The sequence below is a fragment of the Mauremys reevesii genome, linkage group 2 (assembly GCF_016161935.1).
Source record: "Mauremys reevesii isolate NIE-2019 linkage group 2, ASM1616193v1, whole genome shotgun sequence".
NCBI lineage: Eukaryota > Metazoa > Chordata > Testudines > Geoemydidae > Mauremys > Mauremys reevesii.
Window position 1 is genome coordinate 40,911,256 of NC_052624.1, and position 21,026 is coordinate 40,932,281.

The 21,026-nt window shown below is 42.3% G+C and overlaps 2 protein-coding genes across 6 annotated transcripts in view; one reads left to right on the plus strand and one right to left on the minus strand.

Annotated features, from left to right (window-relative positions):
• Nucleotides 1-422: 422 nt before the first annotated feature.
• C1QL3 (complement C1q like 3) lies at nt 423-10,489 on the plus strand. Of its 2 annotated transcripts, XM_039525370.1 has the most exons (3): nt 423-510; nt 1,433-2,646; nt 8,164-10,489. In XM_039525370.1, the coding sequence occupies exons 2-3, from the start codon at nt 2,059-2,061 to the stop codon at nt 8,341-8,343; spliced, it is 768 nt and encodes a 255-aa protein (XP_039381304.1). In that variant the 5' UTR covers nt 423-510; nt 1,433-2,058; the 3' UTR covers nt 8,344-10,489. The 2 variants fall into 2 exon arrangements, with proteins under 2 accessions (XP_039381304.1, XP_039381303.1); XM_039525369.1 differs by lacking the exon at nt 423-510 and having other exon boundaries at nt 1,085-2,646.
• Nucleotides 10,490-11,114: 625 nt separating this feature from the next.
• Nucleotides 11,115-21,026, minus strand: part of PTER (phosphotriesterase related) — a 37,565-nt gene continuing 27,653 nt past the window's right edge. For all 4 annotated transcript variants that reach the window (XM_039525365.1, XM_039525364.1, XM_039525366.1 and 1 more), the window contains 3 exons: nt 19,929-20,194; nt 16,157-16,297; nt 11,115-11,987 (listed from right to left, as the gene is read on the minus strand). In XM_039525365.1, coding sequence (XP_039381299.1) covers nt 11,777-11,987; nt 16,157-16,297; nt 19,929-20,194 — 618 coding nt within the window. In that variant the 3' untranslated portion in view covers nt 11,115-11,776. The remainder of the gene's footprint in view (nt 11,988-16,156; nt 16,298-19,928; nt 20,195-21,026) is intronic.

Here is a 21,026-nt window from a genome sequence, read left to right on the forward strand (position 1 = left end):
ATTTTTTTTTTTAAGTAGAACGGTAACAAAAAAACCGAAAAGGGGGAAATATTTACAAGGGCGGGAGGCGGAAGCTTTATCAGCAGCCTGCTTGGGAGATAAGCAGCCTGGCCGGCCCATCTCTGCACCGCTTGGACTCACTCGCTGCCTTCCAGTCTCCCAGGAAAGAGCAAAAGGAGCTGCTGACATTTCGGCTTAAAAGGAAGAATCGATGAATCTTTGTTTCCCACCGCCCGCCTGTTTGACCTTATTGTGTTGCGGAGTAGAAAAGAAAGAAAAGGGAAGGGGTGGGGGGAGGCGATCCGTGCTAACAAAATCCCAGACAAGATCGCAGCCCCGCTGATCGTGGCTGGAGATGGGATTATTTGGTTGTTGTCTTAGTTGCTGCCGGGGCTCATTTCGGATTCTCGCCCCGCTGTAATAAGTCACACGCTTTCCAGCTATCATCCCCGCATTGACAGGCAAATGTCACCCGCCTGTGATTGACGTCCATTGCTCCTGCATGCAGAAGTATGATTTGGGAATCAATTCTGCTTACTTGTTTAAAGGGCGCTTTGTGCAGCTTGTAGCTTTGTTAACTTGGTAACTTGCTTAACATCCTCTGTGGGGAGTTGGCCCCAGTGTGACATGCGGGCTGGGCTTTCACCTACCCACTCAGAGCAGAGGTGCCCACCAGCCCCCAGTGGGGAGAGGAGGGGAGAAAGGGACCCTGCCATCAAAACATTACCTGTCCCTGTTTCTACCCGGGTCCCCTTTCCTCGAGCCCTGGGCTAGGCTGATTTGCATGAGCGGGAGCCCTTTTCACTGGCTTGGTTCCTTAAAACTCCTTATTGTGAACCAAACGGGAGCTGGCTACAATATGAAGCAGCCTTGGACAAGTCACCAAGTAGATCGTTTAATTTTAATTCCAAGAGCGAGGCATTTCCCACGAGCTAGTTCTAGGGGTGTCAGAAGGAACATGCCCGTGCTCTAGAATCCGTGGGAGCAGCTAATCTCCTTTCGCCTGAGCAGAGGGAGGTGTGGTTTCAAATAACTTTCACTCGGACAATCAGGTGAAGTGGGAAGCCTGGTCCTTGGATGAAAAGTGATATTTCCAATCCCGTGCTAATGTGGCGGGGGACCCATTAACCAGGAGGTGGGGGTGACCTTTCCGTCCTAGCTCGGTGACCTGCCAGGTCTCCAGACCCTGCTCTTCCCCTCGGGCTGCTCCGGAGAGACTCTCGGCGCCAGGGAGTGCTCACGATTTCACTGTTCATCCGTTTGCAGGGAGGGAAAAATCCCCACACTGGCAGGGTGATGCCAAACTCGGTGTGAGTGGGAAGAGCGGAGCAGCTGCTGGAATGAGATGCCAAAGCAGCTCCCCTTTCCCCTGCGCTTTTGGGTGCCTATAAATTGCTTCGGCGCCTTTGTCAGCCTCCTCTTCTCCTGGCAGGTGGCAGGCGGGCAGGCTCCAGCGCTCACTCTGTCGGCGGCTCCGCACCCGGCCAGCAGCCCGGCAGAGCGCCCGCGGGTGCGCGTTGCAGGAAGGAAGCAGGAACCGGAGAGGAGGGGACCGGGCCGCTGCCGCGAGGCGGGATTTTTCCTGCGCTCTTGCAAGTTTCACCAGCCGGCGCTGCCTTGGGAGACTTGTTGTCGCTGCAGAAAAAAAGGAGGGGGGGGGCAGGAAAGCGGGGCGATCGCGAGGGGCGCGAAGAGGCCGGCGCGAGGGAAAGTTGATTCGAAGTGGCACCGTATGCAGAAAAAAAAAAGTCGATCGCCAGCAGGAGCATAAAAGTGTGAGCGGCTCCGGCGCGGGGCGGCAGCTCCCTGCGCGCTAGAGCAGCGGCAGCCACAGGTGCCCGGGGCTCAGACTTTGCCTTGCGGAGCGGCCGCGGGCGCTTTCCGCGCCGCAGGAGCGGAGCCGGGGGGCTCGGGCTCGTCGGGGTGTTTTCGGCTCTGAGGAGGTCCCCGCCAACCAGCAAGATTTTGTCCAAAAGCAGGCAGGAGGATCGCCCTGCGCTGAGCCGGCTGGTGGGCAGCAGGCGGCGGCTGATCGCGGCCGGCGCCCTGGGGGTGGTCATGGTGCTGCTGCTGGTCATCCTCATCCCGGTGCTGGTGAGCTCGGCCGGCACCTCGGCGCACTACGAGATGCTGGGCACCTGCCGCATGGTCTGCGACCCCTACGGCGGCACCAAGGCGCCCAGCACGGCGGCCACGCCCGACCGCGGCCTCATGCAGTCCCTGCCCACCTTCATCCAGGGGCCCAAGGGCGAGGCCGGCCGGCCGGGCAAGGCGGGGCCCCGCGGGCCGCCCGGGGAGCCGGGGCCGCCCGGGCCGGTGGGGCCCCCGGGGGAGAAGGGCGAGCCCGGGCGCCAGGGCCTGCCGGGTCCCCCCGGGGCGCCGGGGCTGAACGCGGCCGGGGCCATCAGCGCCGCCACCTACAGCACCGTGCCCAAGATCGCCTTCTACGCCGGCCTCAAGCGCCAGCACGAGGGCTACGAGGTGCTCAAGTTCGACGACGTGGTCACCAACCTGGGCAACCACTACGACCCCACCACGGGCAAGTTCACGTGCTCCATCCCCGGCATCTACTTCTTCACCTACCACGTGCTGATGCGGGGCGGCGACGGCACCAGCATGTGGGCAGATCTCTGCAAGAACAACCAGGTGAGGGGCCGGGGCGGGAAACCCGGGGGCACCAGGGGCCGGGGGAGTCCGGGGTGGGTATGGGGGGGAGCAGGGCAGACCGGGATCGGACATGGAGGGGGGGCCGAAGGCAGAGGAAGCAGATGTGGGGGATCCCGGAGAGGGGCGACGCGGGGAAGCACCGGCGGGAGAGGAGAGGAGGGAGCGGGAGCCCGGGGGAGGCGGGCCCGGGAGGGGGGAGAGGGGCACCCGGCGGGCGTGCAGGGGGTACGCAAGGGCAGGTCCCCGGGGGACGGGTGGTGTCGGGCCGCTGGGGGGAAGGGCCCCGAGAGGAGGCCTGGCGGGGAGGGGAGGACACGGGACTGGGGGCGTTAGGAGCCAGGCGGCCCCGGGCTGGGCCTGTCCCCCCCCTTAGGGCCGATGGGGAAACTCCCCCTTGGCTTCCGGGGAGGAGGCTCGGGCCCTGCGGTGACCTCGGGGGAAAGAGGATAATTACAACGTCCCTTCTCTCCCAGCGAGTCAATCCGGCTTTGCTCCGGGGGCCCTGCAGCGGGAGCAGGGCGGTGCCAAACCTGGGCTCCCTTTGCCCTCGTGTTTCCCACCCAGCCCGGGCCGCCCCGGGCACGTCTGCACAGGAACAGGGGGCGAGGGAGGCCGCCGCCCCGGCCCAGCGATGCTCTGTAACACCCCGTAGGGCGCTGAAGTGACCGCGCTTGCGGGGGAGTGAGCTGGAAAGAGCCGGGGACAGCGCCGTGCACAGCTGAGAGACTCTGACAAGCACGTGGGGGAAGCGATTCCCTTCTGCGCTCCGCTCCGACCCCACCCCACCCCGGGGCGGCTGTGGCCGGGAATTGCTCCTCTCCCTGGGCAGCACGGCCTCAAAATGGGGGGTCGTGGCGGGGAAGCGGATCTGAACTGTACCCTGGGGGCTGCGATCAACCCCCACTGCCTGCACGGATGCTCCTCTCTCAAACGCCCAGCCCGGAAGGCACAGAAAGGCGGGGCCCGAGGGGGTGGCCGGAGAAGCCAGACGCCCTGAGAGTTTCTGTGAGAAGACGCAGGGCAAGGGATTGGGGAGACGCGAATACACGGGAAGCCGACGCGCCGTAAGAGTGTAATGGGAACAGGCCCAGCTGGGGACTAGAGGGGAAGAACTCCCATCAGCAGGAGACCTGGCCACTTACTCATTCTGCTAAGAGCTAAGTAACCACGAGACAATCCGCATCTCCCGTGTGAAACATGCAATAAATAGAAACGACTGGACACAGAACCGGGGCGATAGGCTGGCAGCTAGGGGCTTTTAAGGCACTGTTGACAGAGCAGGTCATTTATTATTCTGGCATAATTCTCCTGTTAAAGAACCTTTATAACTAAGAACATTAATATTAGCTACAGCCTCCCCATTAGTACTTTCTTAGGTACACAGAGAGCAAGAATTGTGGCTTTCTTCCAAAAATGTAACAGCCAAACCAAACATGAAACAACCCTCGTTTTTAGGGCTCAGAGTCTGGGATTCGCCATCTTTTTCTCAGGAACACCGAAATATTCGACATAAGGAAAGCTCTTGAGATGTTACGGTATGCAAGACAGGGGACTAATCCATTTGAATTAGTCTGAATGCTGCTACTGCCGAGTTTGTGGAAATGTTCCCTGTAACTTTGCACCTCTTTCCTGTCCGCCGAACGAACACACACACACTGTGCTACTATAGTTTCTAAATACTATTTATATGAACTAGCGCACAGGGAACCATACAAGCGTTACTACTGTCCTACAAGTCATTCAGTATAACTATAAACTGTTTCCTACCCCAGGACTATTCTGGGACTAGAAAGCGAACCGACACCGTACCTGAAAATTTCTATACCACTATAGTAAAGAATTTCCCTCTAGTCAATTTAAAATGTTGCAAGGCTGATGCTGTCAGCTAACAGAAAGCGCACTCTGCAGCTTTGCTGCTCTCTGTGCAATAAGACCCCCGTCTAACCCATGTGCTGGGTTAGTCCATTATTTCTTGGCCTGACAGGGACAGGGATTGTTCTCATAAAGCTGAAATTTGGGATTCCATGTCACTATGCCATGGTCACTATTCCGTGTCGCTTTTCGGATTAAAGTCCCCTCCCCCCCTTCTGAAAGGCACAAAAATGAAGCTTAAAAATGTTTAACACTCCTGTCCAGCGCAATCTCACTGTACCGTAACCAGACGCGAGCCGGTTCAGGCACTGTGGTGAATGCAGGCGCACAGATGGAAGCATCAAAGGCCAGTAAATTAATCTGATATGCCACTTAACCTTTTGTTTATGGTTTCTCAGAAGTACTGTGGAATGGAGTTATGAGGACGTCAGCGGCAATTAATTAAATTAGCAAATGTCGACCATAAATACTGCGTCTGCAGCTGAGCCCACACTATTAAAACAGTGTTAAATTGTAGTACAACCGCGCTGACTTCTTCCTATAAAAGCAATGCTGTGTATCGTCTATAGTGAGTCTACCGTATCTGCGATTAAATCATGAGCCTATATTTGGGTATTAAAACGTATTAAGTATTTCTCCTACTACTTGCTAGAAGTAAAATAAAATACCACTACAAAGTGAGGCACGCATTGAGAAAACCTAATTATAGATAGTAAATTGAGCCTGAGACTAACCGAAAAGATCCCAACAATTAATAAACTGCTTCAACCCCCTAGAATGACTACACAGACACATCTTACGCTGAATGAGTCTTGTGTACAAGGGATGTTAATTTTTTTCCTTATCTTTATATGTAAAATGAGAAGTGGTGGTTAAGCTTAAATAACAGGACTCGGTTTATTTGAAATTAATTAGTAGTTTTAGTGCACGGGTGCCTTTTTTAAAGTGTGGTTTGTTCGTGAAACCCTGTGGGTGATGCAATATGATAGTTAACTTCCTATGGTATTTGTGAAAAAGCCTGGACATTATAAAATGAAATCGTTAAAAAGGGGTCTGAGTCCGCCCTTGATGGTGTTATATATTCAATAGTATTCTCTAAGGGGGGAAATTGCTATGGGGGAGAGGGCATGATTTATAGGAAAAATCATCCCAAAGCAATGTATATTAGGAAGCTCATGGTCTCCAGTGTAACACATTGCCTTCCTTAATAGTTATAGAGCTTAAACACAAGAAGTGCTGAGATCACATTGCAAACACATACCAGCTAAGCAATTTCAGTGTCCCAATGTACCTTTATAAAATGATGAGGTGGGCAGTCATGCAACTTATAAAATGGATACTACATTAATGGTTTAATTTTGAAATACATTTACACTCTTAGGGCAGTACACTTAGGAGTCTTCTGAGACTATTTTCATAGGCTTTAAAAAGAAATTACATTGGCTTTCCCAAACAAAAGAAGAAAAACCCTTAAGGGTAACACACTGGACTGTGGGACCAAGTTAATGCATTGACAGGGCTTTGTCGCTATACACAAATTAATACAATCTGTTAGATTATTTTTAGCTTCTCAATGTCTAAATCATTCTCTCAGTACAGCCAATAAGTACTCCTAGAGTCTTAGCAATGAAATGTCCATTGCTGTAGCGAATGTTCGTCACCCATAACGTCTTCATAATGAACACCTTTAATGGTAAAGCCAATAGCACAAATAGTTTGTTAATGTACAGCAGATATACTTATTCATAACAACACAGGTATAAATATTAGATATATCCAATAAGTAGAATTTAATTGTGCCATGAATGGAATGTGTGGGTGGGTGGGGGTGGTAATTTAAACAATTCAATTTACCAATGTGCAGGGCATTAATTCCCTAGAAAAATCATTTTGTTTCACAGATATTAAAAAACAAACTAACCGTGGCCACATATTTATTCCCTCTTCCTCCATTTATAGTAGCAATAACAACCTCTATTTTCTATGGAGGAGTATTTCTGGAGTTAATGGCCCAAAGCCATCAATTCTGCCCTGATGGTCATTAATCCCTAAGAAATGTCCCGTGCCTTGATAGTTATTGCTGAAATAATGGTCAAAACAGATCATCTCAATAAACAATTATACATGTGAACCAATGACTCCTATATTAATGTCTTCATTTAAATTTGCACATTGTTATGCAATTATAAACCTTGTAAGCTGGTCTCACCCCTGCTAGGTGATGCAGAGAATTTTTGCTGCTTAAGCTTCATAATGAAATACCTTGAGATCTAGAGTGCTAAAGAGCCTTCCTTTTTAACATTTCAATATTAACGTGGGATCATGCCACATGAAAATTTAATCTGAAAACCTATCATTTAAACTTTAAAAGGAATGCATGGAAATTCTAGACTTATAGATCATTTTTTTTCAATTCTGAAGATAAAAATCCCACATATTGTAAGTCAAGTCATGCATTATTACTTACTTCTAGTTTGCAAAACCACTAAATCACTTACTGCTCTGTATAACTATTCTAGAATAGGGCCAAGCAACAAAGATGATGTGCTATACTAAAATAAATCACATACAAATCAGTTTAAATATTTTACAAAGCAGAACTAAATTATAGTTAAATGATTTGAAGGATTACCTTTACTTGAGGATGCGACAGAATATTCGTAGCTCAAAACTGACATACAATTTGATATTGATTATAAATTCCTTTCAGTTTGCTAATAAATTCCTTTTTCTTTGCTAATTATGTCAAACTCAATTAGCAGCCAAACAGTAAGAAGGGAGAAATGTTTGCATTAAAGTAGTATATTCAGTTTTTAAAAAAATCAAGTATCTGAAATCTCCATAATTCATCTTAAAGTACATGCTGATGTAATTTTAAAATTTGTATCTTTTAGACTGTACAGGAGTTAAATGATTAAGTGAAATATGTGGCAATAACAGAATTTCCTACTTTGGATTGGATTGTTTACCCACTAGTATTTTTTTGTTCTTTAGCATTTCATTTAGATTTTGATTACTTATTCAGAGAAAAATCAACTACAAGGGTTTAAAGTTCATTGGCAGCAAAATATTTTATTTCTGTGTTTTTGCAACATGATCTGGTAACTTTTATGATCAGAACATTTCTGAAAAACTCTACCATGATACCTGGGGCTGATAGTGATCTCATGTCAGTTAAATCAGGAGTAGTTCCACTGGAGTTAAGAGTTACATCAATCTAAAAGTGGAGTGAGCCCATAATCAGGTCCCTGGAGTCTAGCTATTTCTTTTTTTGGGGGGGGGCAGGGGGGGGAAGTAAGTCCATATGAGCAAAATAGCTGGAGATGTGAGAGTGAGCAGTTTCACATTACTCAGAGGCAAACAAGCCATGTGATAATGATTTGAGTTAAAGTATTTAGTCTACTTTCCGGGAGAACTTGATGCTACACTGTAAACCATTTCTAGCAATGGCAGAAATAATGATGATATTGTTAGGGAAAAACTACAGCTGAGAAGTGTATAGGTGCCTTTAAAGTGGCACTGAATGTGTGCAACGCCTTCTTAGGCCATGTTTTAATTACACCATGCAGGAAGAATGTCCAAGTTTCGTAACCAAACATTTATGTTTGCTTTTGTTTTACATAGGTTCGAGCTAGTGCAATTGCTCAGGATGCTGATCAGAACTACGACTATGCCAGTAACAGCGTGGTTCTTCATTTGGAGCCAGGAGATGAAGTTTACATAAAATTAGATGGAGGAAAAGCACATGGAGGAAACAACAACAAATACAGCACATTTTCTGGATTTATTATTTATGCTGACTGATTATGAGTCAAAAACTAAGCTTATTCTTCTAAGAGATGGATTCATGTGGCAAAAGTCAATGAATCAAGAATCCAGCGGATACTGACCGTGGGACACCTCAGTAGTGGGGGAAAATCAAATGCTACCTGACTCACATCTGTATGACACAAAGAAACCTTAGATTAAAAAAATATATATATTTAAAGCAAGTTAAACAGATGTGTGATCCACTACCGCCAAAGCAAATACTTCTTATTGTTAGTGTCGATGTGAATGAAGTCCTATATAGATCACAAATTTTTATAGGAAAATCTAAAGACACTGAATTATTTCTTCAGTATATATGATACTTTGATGTATTATGATCTTGCTGCTTTATCCATACGTCAGCTTTGGTTCTTGTGACTTACCCGCTAACTATGATGCTTGGAGTCCACTCATAGTGAGGAATGAGTTTACAATAAAAGGAAGAGGTAATTGAAATGCTTCTTCTCTCCAAAGGAATTGTTTGCCTTGTACTTTTGTTATCCTTCTATCTAGATCTAGAAACTAATAAGTTTCAAGCCTTAACTCTTAATTTCCCTGCTTTGTGAGTGTAGGTCAGGCCACCTGTTTGTTTAGTTTAAATTTCCTTTCCCTCCCCTTATTGTATTCTAAGAGAGACAGACAGAAGAAACAATTCAAAGAAAATAAGAGATGATATAACAAACTGCCTATATTTGGACCAAATCCTGGGTCCACTGAAGCCAATTGCAAAACTCCGATTTGGCCTTTAATATGTAAACAAATTAGGCTCTTAATTTGTAAACATGTGTAAATACATATATTTAGACAATTTAACAAACCCATTCTTGATGGTTTGTTGTGTAAATACTATTTTAGCAAATCTAACATCCACACTCCCAGGCCAGGCCAGGCCAGAATAATTTTTTTGCTGCAGTTAGTCTTCAGTGTAAATCTGTAGTTACTACTTTTGTTTAACAAAAGATTATTTATGACTTGACATACTACAAAGAGTCAACTGGAGTCATTACATAGAACATTGTGAGAAAACTACTGGCCAAAATCCTGCTCTGCTTATTTATGCAACCAGTCTTGCTGAAGTCAGTATGGATACTTGCATGAGATTGGGATTTGGGCTCCATGTAATGATGCCATCACACAGTACCTGTTACAAGGTATTGCATTCATTTTGTAGTATGGTGTGACTGAAATTAACAGATAAGCATATTACCAAATATGAAAACCAGTTATGCAAAGAGAGAAACAGATTTTCAAATGCAAAAAACTGTGTATTAAAACCTATTTTTCTTATATATATATCTATATCTATATCTATATCTCAAAAAGGCGTACTCAGTATAACAGACTAATGGCCTGGAGAATTACATTGTAAAAACATGCTTTTCAGTTATAGTTCTACAAAAATCTTTTACAATCAGTAATAGCAGCAATATCAGTAATACCGCTATAAAAAGGAATTTTATTTAGAAATTGTTTTTGTTTTTTTAATTGCTGCCATGTCGATACTTGCAAGTTTAAGTCTAAAGCAAACTTATAGCAGGAATACATAACAGAACCTTTACAGCAGGGTCAAAATAATTACAGAGCTTCCTGTTGTAATGCTGATGCAGTATAGATCTTAGGTTACATTCACGGCAGAATAAAAATACTATTTGTATAAATTGCTATGAAGTAGTGAGAAGCCAGACCTAGTTTTTCTGTTTTACATAATCTGCCACATGCAACCTTCTCTAATCTACCAAAGGAAGGGGACAAACTGAGATTTGTCATATACTAAAGTGTCAAATATCTGCCATAATTAAAGAAAAATATTTTCCCCTTTGATTTTTTGATAACTTTAAGATAGAGATTTTAAAGATAGAAAAATCCCCCTAAAAAGCATTTATTTACACGATTAAGGCATTTCTTACACAGACCATATCATTCGTCTGGTCTGTTCCTCCTTTGGACAGCTGTTCAGTTAAAAAGACATGATGTGCCATCAGTCTATGCTCAATAAGAGAATCTCATATATAACATATCTTGGTTCTCAAGAGGGAGAGTTGTGCTTCATAACTGCCTTTTTTTTCTGTTCCCTCATTATATCACATCAGTTTGGTTAAACATTACTACTCTCATTGTAAAAAAAGACAACAACCCATATTCATGGGGTGTACTGATTATATGCAATATATTTTATAATGGACACATAGTTGACTTCACATCTACTCATATCACAATTGCTTTTATTGCAGAGGACCACCGCTACAGAGTGGTTGGCAGCAAAGCCTTGGAGATTTCTCATGTAGGTATCAAATAACAAGGTTTCAAGCAAAAAATAATTTATAACTAGCAATGCACATTCACCAAGAAGTGACCAGGAATACTTCATTGCCACAGGACATCAAAAGCTGGACACGTGAAAGAATAAGCTGTTGAAATGAGATTGCCATTGCTAACACACAATCTTTTCTTTGGATAAATAAATATCTACCCCTGTTTTGGTCTAGAGGAAAGAACAAATATTTAAATGAAAAACATATATAAGGCAAACATTTCTTTTTTGAATCATATCTTGACAAACTGATTTGTAAACTGATTAAATGATGGCCTTTGTTATAATTGTAACAACCCATTAAATTGTATTATGTAATATATTTGCAATTGTGGATTTTCATCTTTTCAACATCAAGCTGATTTGCATGACATTTCATATTTTCACTTGCAAGTTTCCAAAAGTTCAAATCAAAATTTAACATAATTAAAAAAAAAGACTTCTAAAACATGAAGTTGGTAGTGGTCTACAAATTGCTTTATTAAAATCTACTTTCCATGTATTCTTTTACATTTTCATTTAAAAATAATCTCTACAAGTTGTTAATCATGAGAGATGCAGTACCTTTTTTGAAATCACGTTGTCTTCCTTCTGTTATTCTGTTTTCTGCAGTAGCTATTTAAAAATGCCATATTCTTTTTCAAGCATTAATTAAAGAACAGCAGGATAATTAACAGGATCATCAATATTACAAGGAACGTCAAATTGCTCCAGAGGGGGGCCATTTAACTGGAAACATTTTGAATTTCTTCAAGTAGTTACGCTAATGCATCTTTAAAAAAATTATAATCCTGAATGATAACTAACCGTAGTATTAAATCTGCTCTTTGGAAGCAGATATTTCAATATTTACTTGGAAAGATTCTGTAGTTGTGCTCAAAACAAATAACTCATTCAGGACCAGATTATTAGAGGTAATCAGATGGAGATATAATACACAACATTTTTTGTTCTAATTAAAAAGGGAATTGATTATCTGCTCTTTGAGGGGTCTTATGAACATCACACAAGTTTTCCTCAAAAGAACCTAGCTTTAAAATGACCACTCTATTGAAACAAATCTGAATTTTTCTCAGCAAGCTTCACATACAAGATGTGAATATCTAATCATGAGCCCTATTTAAAAGTCAGCCACTGTTTTGGGTTCTCGATCAATATCTTATCAATTATATTTTGGGGTATGCCTCTTATTAGCATTTTAGGAACAATGTTTTTGAGGATATGTGAATATCCATGACCTCCATATTTCATCAATCGATTCTTAGTGTGCATATCATGAGCAATTACAATTCTGTCTTCATAGCCTTCATCAATTAACATCCGGATCCTGCATAAAAGTAAATACAAAGTATGTCTGTCAGTTAAGAGTTCGTACAATTCTGGAAGTAATACAGAAATAATTAGTATTTAAATATTTTACAGGGACATACCTCTAGTCTGTATTATAAATGAAATGAACTATTTCAGGGTCTTTAAAAGAAACAAGCAGACATGTTTCTCAAATATACACAAAAGATTAAACTCTCCTAGATCCATTTTAGAGAGAAGAAATCCCTTTGGAAGCAAGACAGTGTCACACATCTGGAACGATGGGTGGGGAAAATCCACTTTGCCAGGATTTATTACACTGTTTTGCAGTCCTACTCCATCAGTGGTAAAAATCATGGATTTCAACAGGAGTAGGCCCGGTCCACAAGACTAAACAATCACTTCCTACATACAGTGTTCTTCAAATGATCATTTAACAGGGTTAATTCTTGCCTCTAACCTAATACAAACCATTTCCACAACTGTACTGCTAAGTAGCTCAGTTGCATTTGCACACTTTTTTTGAGGGACTTCCACAAACAAAGAACATGGTAATGCACAGGGATTAGATAATTTCCAACCATGGGTCTTTCAGCTGAAGAAGCAAATCTACTGAAGGATTTTTGCTCACTCTAAACAGCCTTTCTTAACAATACTGGTTTATTATTCTGCAATCACACAGGGAAAAGCAAAACCACAGGTGTAAATGGCTGTAGCCCTGCTGAAGTCAATCAAGCTTCTGAGGATCTGACCCAGATTGTTGAAGTTTATTCACAGAATAAAGTATGGGTGGATTACACAAATATTAACATTTCTTTAGTGAATTTCCATCTGGAATAACTGGGCTACAGACATTTCAAGTCTTTGAGAGTCACCAATTTCCATGAAGACAGATAACATCCCACCCTCAGCAGGTTATCTATGGAGAAAGTCAATTAAATGGTTAGTCTAGCAGCAGCTGTCTTTGCTAGTGCTGAAAAATAAAAAGTAATGTCAGCAATATCACAGGTGTAAAGGGCTAATTCCACAGTCCCTATAAACAGATTTTGCACAATCAGAGAAAGGGCCAAGTTGGGACACACGATAAACCGGTGACTAATGTCTTTCCCTCTGTGGGTGAAGTTTGACTGGTGGATCTACAAAGATCACCTCTTCTGTGGCAGTGCAGAAGCAGCTTCATGAACCTTCCTCCATCCTGCCACCCTCTTCCAGTCAGCAGAACCACTTTGGTTCCACTCCTTTCAGCGTACTCCTTCCACGCTTGCAAAATGCGGAGGGGGGCATGATTTGCCCCCTAAGAGAACAAAGGTAGAATTCTGCTGGCTGATATACCCTAATGGTAAGAGCCTACTATATCTGAAGGTTGTTCAGCATGCTTCTCTGACAGCCTCTACTGGCACAGAAGTGACTGTCAATGTGTTTTGGCCAGGTGTAGGTCTTGCTGCGTTAAGAGGCAACAATGTTACCAAGAGTCCTGAGCTCCCACTAGCTTGCAACATTAAAGTGGAAGAGATGAATATTAGCAAAACTGGTGTTTGTTCATTGCGTATCATTCACATAAACCTTTCGATTCCACCATTTTTATTAGCACTTTGCAATTTTGATTTTTCATTATTTGAGAGTGCTTTGATCCCAGACAAGGAACATTGTATTATTTTGTCATCAGCAATATGAAAGTTCTTACTGTCAGCTTGGGGCAGGGGAGGGCAGGATTTATACAGAAGATTGGTTATAGGAAGATATGTGCATGCAGCTGGGCACAAATCATAATCAGCCTAAATCTGGTAAATAAGGTATGTTTTGGGACTTAGTGCCAAACTGGAGGCTTTTTGTTAAATACACATGCTAACATTGTAAATACTGTAGGTCTGCCACAGTGCAAGTACGTCATCCATCCCGAAACTACATGCCAGTGCCAGATTGTGTACTTGGTAGAGGATAAGATGACAGTGGCTGGATCTGTAAATCAAAATTTAGTACTAACCAAACCACCAGATCTGAGCAAGGAAAACCAGATAAAAGAAAGAGTAGGTAAGATGTGCCATAACGCCCCCCCCAAACCAATGAATAAACAAAAATTTTGAAGGAGATTATGTCAGAGATGATGACTGGGTCAGTCTAAGATCCAGGCAGTCCCAGAAATACAACTTCCCCCACCCCATAACTTTCCTAAAAATTGACAATAAATCTACATGTCTGTTCATTGAAAATAATTTTCAACATACTCTTTGCATAAACCTATATTACATATACATACACATACGTATTTATAGCTGTATTTGTGTGACTAGACATATACACGTATGTAAATTAATTCATACGTAAGTACTGGATCTGAACATGAATATGCTTGAAAATGTTCTTCTCTTTGAATACTTGTACAAACAAATGTAGGGGTCAAGTTGATACATATTACTTTTTGTGGAATACAAATCAAATGTCAGCCTATTAGGAATCTGCAGAAAAACAGGAGGCTGCCATTGTCATGGTGTTTCAAACGTGAACACACTGAAAGTACAAAAAATAGTTTAATGGCATTTCCAACTCAAATACACACACACACACACACACACACACACACACACACACAAAACCAGAACAAAAGGCAATCTTGTAGTATTTCTTTTTATAAAAAGCCTGCTGCCACACTCATTCAATGCCAGGGAGCTAAGAAGGAACAGCTGTGGCTGGGTGGAGGGTGGAATATTATGGATGAGACAAAAATATTACCATGATTAAGGACAGACACATTACCCGGGCCCAGTAGAGCAATCCTTTTGGATGCATAGCTCCCAGTGTTTTCAATAAGAGTTCTACATGCAAAACAACTGCAGCACTGGGTGAATGTTTTGCAAGCCTATGTTAGAAAGGCCAAGTGTGAAAAACTGTTGTTACAACAGAATACGATTTGAGATAGCGAGTGCAAGACTGAAAAGCAATATATATAGAGAGAAGATTTCCTATTGTGTAAAACCAGAGATCTTTCAGGCACAGAGAAAGTCAAGTGCAGAATCAGACAAATACTTGACAGAAAGAAAAGAGATAACAGTCTGAAACCAGACAAGAGAGACTGTGCAGCCAATGTAACAGAGGTGGCCCAGGCAGAAAAGTAATGTCCACAATAGGAGTTAAAGCTAGAAAGATATTTCCTATATTTCATCAAATGATCAGGAATAGTAAAAACCTTCTCATCAAAAAGTGAGGAGAAAAAAGTGTTTCTGTCCCTGGGAGAAAGAGGGGATGGCATCTTGTGATGTAGCAATCTGCCACTCGATTAGGAATGACACTGCTGGACAAGTAGACACAGGGGATCCCACTCCAAACACAGCACGAAGCCCCAGCCTGGGCAGACGGTACCCACCTGAGACACATACCTCAGGGGTCTGTCTCTTTTGTGACCTCTGGCAACACTTATACAGTGTGCTATGCTAATACATCTCATTGAACCAAACTGGTATTGGAGACACTGATTAGAAGGAGGGAAGAGGACAAGAAGAAGTGAACATGAAGATCATTAAAGAGTTTTGAAGAGAAAAGAATTTTATCCCTTGGATAGGGAATGTGATGGTGGTGGGAGAAGTGATAGAGGGCCCAGCGGATAAACAGATCATGCTGCACAGTGGAAGCAAAGGGGCAAATGCACCTTTCATGTAAGTGGCTGCAGCTCCATTAAGGCCAGCGGTGAATTTGGGCCAAAGTCTTTTACCCATTTATCAGACATTACAATTAGACTAGACAATGGATAGTAATAACACCTAACACAGGGATGACTATAAACGAAGGCCACACCTTTATGTAATCACATTTAATCCCTCACTTTGGAGACCAGGATGCTAAAAAAAGAGCAACCACTGTACATGGTGATATTCAACTATTATACATACCTAGCTAGGTAAGAGACAGGGCTATATTTATTGTACTAGATAGAAGTACCAGCAACAGTAAACTACCATCATTTAGCATATTGGTATGAGCAGTGAGCAGGACCATTTTGTGATGCATTTGAAACCTGCAAACCAATAATTTTCATTTTCAGTAGCTAGCAGTCAAGTATCAAAGGGGTAGCCATGTTAGTCTGGATCTGTAAAACCAATACGTCTGTTAGTCTATAAGGTGCCACAGGACCCTGCTGCTTTTACAGTAGCTAGCAGTGTTATTGTTTACACTTCATTGCATTGCACTAGGTACCTTGCAATTCTTTCATTGTCACTTGGCATATCAATTTCGGGATGGAAGTGGTAATAAAGCAATTCTGTACCAAAGAGGTCATACTCTAAGTAGCATCCAAGTTTAGCAAACTCCAGCAGTTTCTTCTCATCAAATATAGTCCTGCAGAAAATACAAAGCACAGTGTAAATGTGCATAAACAAGTCATCATCATAACACATGTTGGAAATGGTTCCAGGGCACCATGTTATATGGACTAAAGCATTTAAATATATCACTGGGGGAAATCTTACTTCCAAGGAACTAAAATATTTGATCAGGTTCACTGAGAAATTGAGCTACTGTTTGAGAAATTTAAGTTGTTAAATAATAATAAACCAACATATTATTCAGTCTTTTCCCACATCATTTGGGGATTCCATGCCTTTTAAAATATGTTAACATGTAACATAACAAGTGCAATTATAATGAACTTCAATGAGAAGAAAGAACCAAGACACACATGCTTGATATCAGAAACTGTCCTGTCACACTCATGAGGAAGGAAGGTTTTGCTGTTTGTTTTTTTTTAAATTCAGAGGGATGTTTATTTAAAGCCAACAGACTACTTATGTGAACAAGGACTACTTGCCCAAAACAGAGGTATCAGATCAGGCACTACATATAGGGCTCATTTCATCCATTACTGAAATACAGATATATTTTGGGGTCGTCTTCTTAGCATATGTGCAACATGCTTCAGGTAACACGTGACCAGGATTCATCACTGAATTTGGTCTGCTGGTTGTCTTCCCCGGCGAGGACTGGGTACTGATGGGGAGTGTGACGTGAATGCTGATCCACCCCCTTCCCTTTGGGGTAAAATGCTGCAAATGTTTAACACACAACACTACGCCCTGGTTTAGGACTGAAAACCCTACCCAATAGAGAGTAAAGATAAGGTAGGCAGAGTGTAACGGCTCATACTGGAATTTCACCAAGATTCCCTAAGTTAACATCCCTATTCTTGCAAAACAATGTAATGGCATCTTGAAGTAGTCAAGACCACAACTAAAACACAGCACATTGCTGGAGCACCAGTTCAGGGGGAAGGGTGACAATTGGTGAACTAACGACTTCTGGCAGCAAGCAAGTCCTCCTTGGAAATGTCCTCTCTGAAGACCTCCAAGTAGGTTCTTCCATCTGTGATAAATTCCTCTGAATGATGCATTGTAAATCTACTGATACACTCATAACGTGAACTTTCTGCATGGAGGAAGCTTTTTTGGGAGGGATAGGGAGAAGGGGGGAGGGGCAGAAGAGAAAACATTTAACAAAAAGCAAAAACAGAAAGTAAAACAACAATTTACTTTGCAAACAATGTGCTCTATTCCTTTATTATAAGCACAGATATTTGCATTTAAATAAGAATGTTCACCTACAGCTTCTCCTTCTTTTTGATGCCACAAAGTCATTTTTCTCAGTTTAATTACATCATAGTCTGTTGCTATGGAAATGACTGATGTCACAAATTCAATATTATTACTTAACAGCAGAATCAAGTAGGAGGAACAGATGGGCTGAGAAAGAGAAAACCCTTGTTCAGACAAGCCTGTCACCAGCAGGAGTCTCAGTATTGTCAGCTGTAATTAATAAAAACAAATTCTTTTTAAATACATTTCACAGTTTACACAAGATAAGAGCTGGGCTTTCGAAGTGCAGTGCAGAAGGAGGAGTGGCTTACAGTGCCAGCCCTGCATAGTCCAAGGGGCTGCAGTAGCCAAGAGAATGAAGCTAGTTCCAGCGCAATGCCAAATTTCATAGGAGTAATGTCACAGCCATGAAAAATTATTTAAAAACAATTGTTAGTGGTGGGCTCACAGGGGACTATATATGTTATGATTATTAACATAGAAAGCATTATCCATTACATACCTTCATGATATATACACCATTGATACTGTAACAGTAGCCATGGGTACCAGTGAATGTTCACCCCGTCGTGACAGGGCACCTTTGTAACCTTAATCCCTGATAGGTGACAGTGGCCAGGAAATAAAAAGTTGACTCTTCCCAGCCCTCCTGTGTATCACATTTTTATTACAGAGCCCTAAGATAGAATGTAATAAAAAGCTGTACTGGAAAACTTGATGTAACTAGCAGTATAGAATTAACCATTATAGTCCTTTCCTGACATCTAAATAGTACTGTTATGTGTTGAATGAAGACAGGCACAAAGTTTAACTCTACATCCAAACTTCTAAATTTAGGGGATCTGGATACTCCAGTATAGAGATGGGCCTAAGATGCTAAATTCACTTCTAGATGCTGAGCTGTATTTCAAAATTTGAGGTCATTCAGATCCTGTGTTCCGGTGATGGCCCATCCCCACCCCCAATGTAAGGATATAATAAATATCAGAACATGTCATGAGTTGTATCAATGGCTGTTCAGCTGATGCTGCACTTAGAATTTTGTGGCCCTGATTCTCCTCTTGCTTATACTGTTGGTTTTTTTTCATCAGTGTAACTCTGTTCAATTAAATAGAATCACGTCTAATTCACACCAGTGTAAGTGAGAGGAGATGCAAGCAGTGTTTAAAAACAATTTGTTTTGCTACATTCTATCGAAGTGGTTACAAAAGTCCCTGGCACTGCCCGTGCAAGTTGTTGAGCACTCTTGTATCCACAGATTAGGTGGTTAATATGTTTTTTAGAAAGTCCAAGAAATAAATCTACAGAAGATTAATCACATATTAATACATGAAGAGAGATGGTGTGATGTATATAATTGATTTTTTATTTATTTTTATAGCAATTTTAAAAATTAATCAAATGTACCCAAAATGTAGATGAATAATTTGGGGCTCTGGTCTATATACAAACAATCTGTACTTGAATTACAATGCTGTGGAACATGTAGTCGACAGGAATCTTCAATAAATTTAACAGAGTTGGGTATAATTTATATGTCTATATTACACCCTTGATGGGGACAAACAATTGAATTGCTGAGAGTCATATGACCACAAATAGTTTCCATTATTCAGCAGCTAGCCACATTAATCAATACTTGGACATTTGCCAAACGATCACCAGTTACACAAGGTCACATAAACCTGCTGTGCGCCAAATGGACTGTTTCTCAATTCAAGGAGCAGGATACTATCTCTTCCCCGCCATGTCTGTGTTGTGCTTCTGTTTTTGTTTTAAAGGGGGCTAACATATCACTCTCTGTAATAAGACAGGACCTATCTAAAATCTAACTGGGTTTTTTTAAGCTGTACTGCTTTAAATTGGTTGCAGAATCTGAAGAACTTGGTTTGGGGTCTGATCCAGAGTCCAGTGGAGTCAAAGGAAGTCTTTCCATTGGCATCAATGAGCCCTGAATTGGGTCCTTGGAAAGCAACCTGACTTTTAAAAGGGATGAACACCTAGGAGCTCTCACTTAAATCAGTGGGACCTGCTGAATGTCCAGCACTTTTGAAAACAAGGCTACTTATTCAGGTGTCTACGTATCGACATAGGATCTGACTTTTTAAAATCTTGGCCAAGATTGCTTGTAGACTAGAAGCCTGATCCAGAACTTCTTGGATTTCGTAAGCATAAGCATTATTGTGTTCTTGAATTCTACATAAGCATTATTGTATTCTTGAAATCACTACCCACAAAGCAAGGCTTCTTGTAGTGATATCTGATCACTGGATAAACCCAACTGTTTGAAGCTGCCATGTAATTCCCAGAAATTCCACTATCTCCAGAGAACCAATCCAGAAAAACCATGGACGTGATACCAGGGTAGCGTATTAGGTTACCTGTCAAGGTGAGACATGACTGTTTTTGAGATATCCACCCCAGTTTCCTGCAGAATGCGAATAATCTGGAAAGGGGCATCACTATTCCTGCCAGGATGGATTATAATGGGGCAGCCCAGCTGTGACTGAGCATGCGCTGTTGCCTGCAGTACTTTGTTTTCACTCTCCATCAGAGGCCATGAGCAGCCAATTTCTCCTACAACACCACACTTGATGTTGGTTCCATCAGCTCCACTGAGTATCTCGTTGACGATAATGTCTGTAAGCTAACAAAAATAAAAAGGAAATCCTTTTGTTAATGATACTCTTTGTGTTGCAAAGTATCAGCTCTGGTCTACACGCAAAGTTGCACGGGGTCTAACTAATGGTGTGATTTTAAATCTGTTTAGACAAATATATCCAGCTTTGTGTACACACTCTTACGCTGGTTTAAGCTTGGTTTACCCTGTGCCAAGTGCAACCTAAACCAATAAGCCAGGTTTAAACCAATACCAGAGCGTCCACACAAAAGCTTGCACTGGCTTAACTAAGGGCTGGTCTACACCCAATATTTGTAATGATTTAAACCTATGCAATGTCTGTGCTTAAACAAGGCCTCAAGGTGAAAGTTAATAAATATCATATTAGTAGAGAAGGGACAAAACTGTACATTTTTTAAAGTTTGGGGAAGATTCTAGTTGTCAAGACCTGAGGAGGAACCATCAGGCCAAATCCTGCTCTTAAATATGTCAGAGTAAATCTAAAGTAATTTCACTGACTTCCCAATTGTAACCAAGAATAAAATGTGGCCAACAATCTTTCAGGGTGAATTTTTTTTAAAGCAGTCTGTAATTCTGCAGGCACAGATGATGGCATGTAGACACCTGCAAATATGGTCAGGTAGTTAATCTTCTTGATGCCATTATTTGCCCCCACAAAAACAGGCGCACACTTGTGTGTGCAAAACTGAGGTTGAGGACTTTTAAATATCTGGCCCTGAATGTTTAATATGGAATCATGATTTCCGGGCACACTAACAATTAAGTAAACAAGGAGAGAAAAAGGTCTGGCAAGGCTAACTTACTGTATTAACCTAGAAGCTAGTACCTTAAAACTAGA

Coding starts and splice junctions, on each gene's coding strand:
- C1QL3 (XM_039525370.1), top strand. CDS start 2,059: ATGGTGCTGCTGCTGGTCATCCTCATCCCGGTGCTGGTGAGCTCGGCC. Junction 2,647..8,163: donor ATCTCTGCAAGAACAACCAG/GTGAGGGGCCGG, acceptor TGTTTTACATAG/GTTCGAGCTAGTGCAATTGC.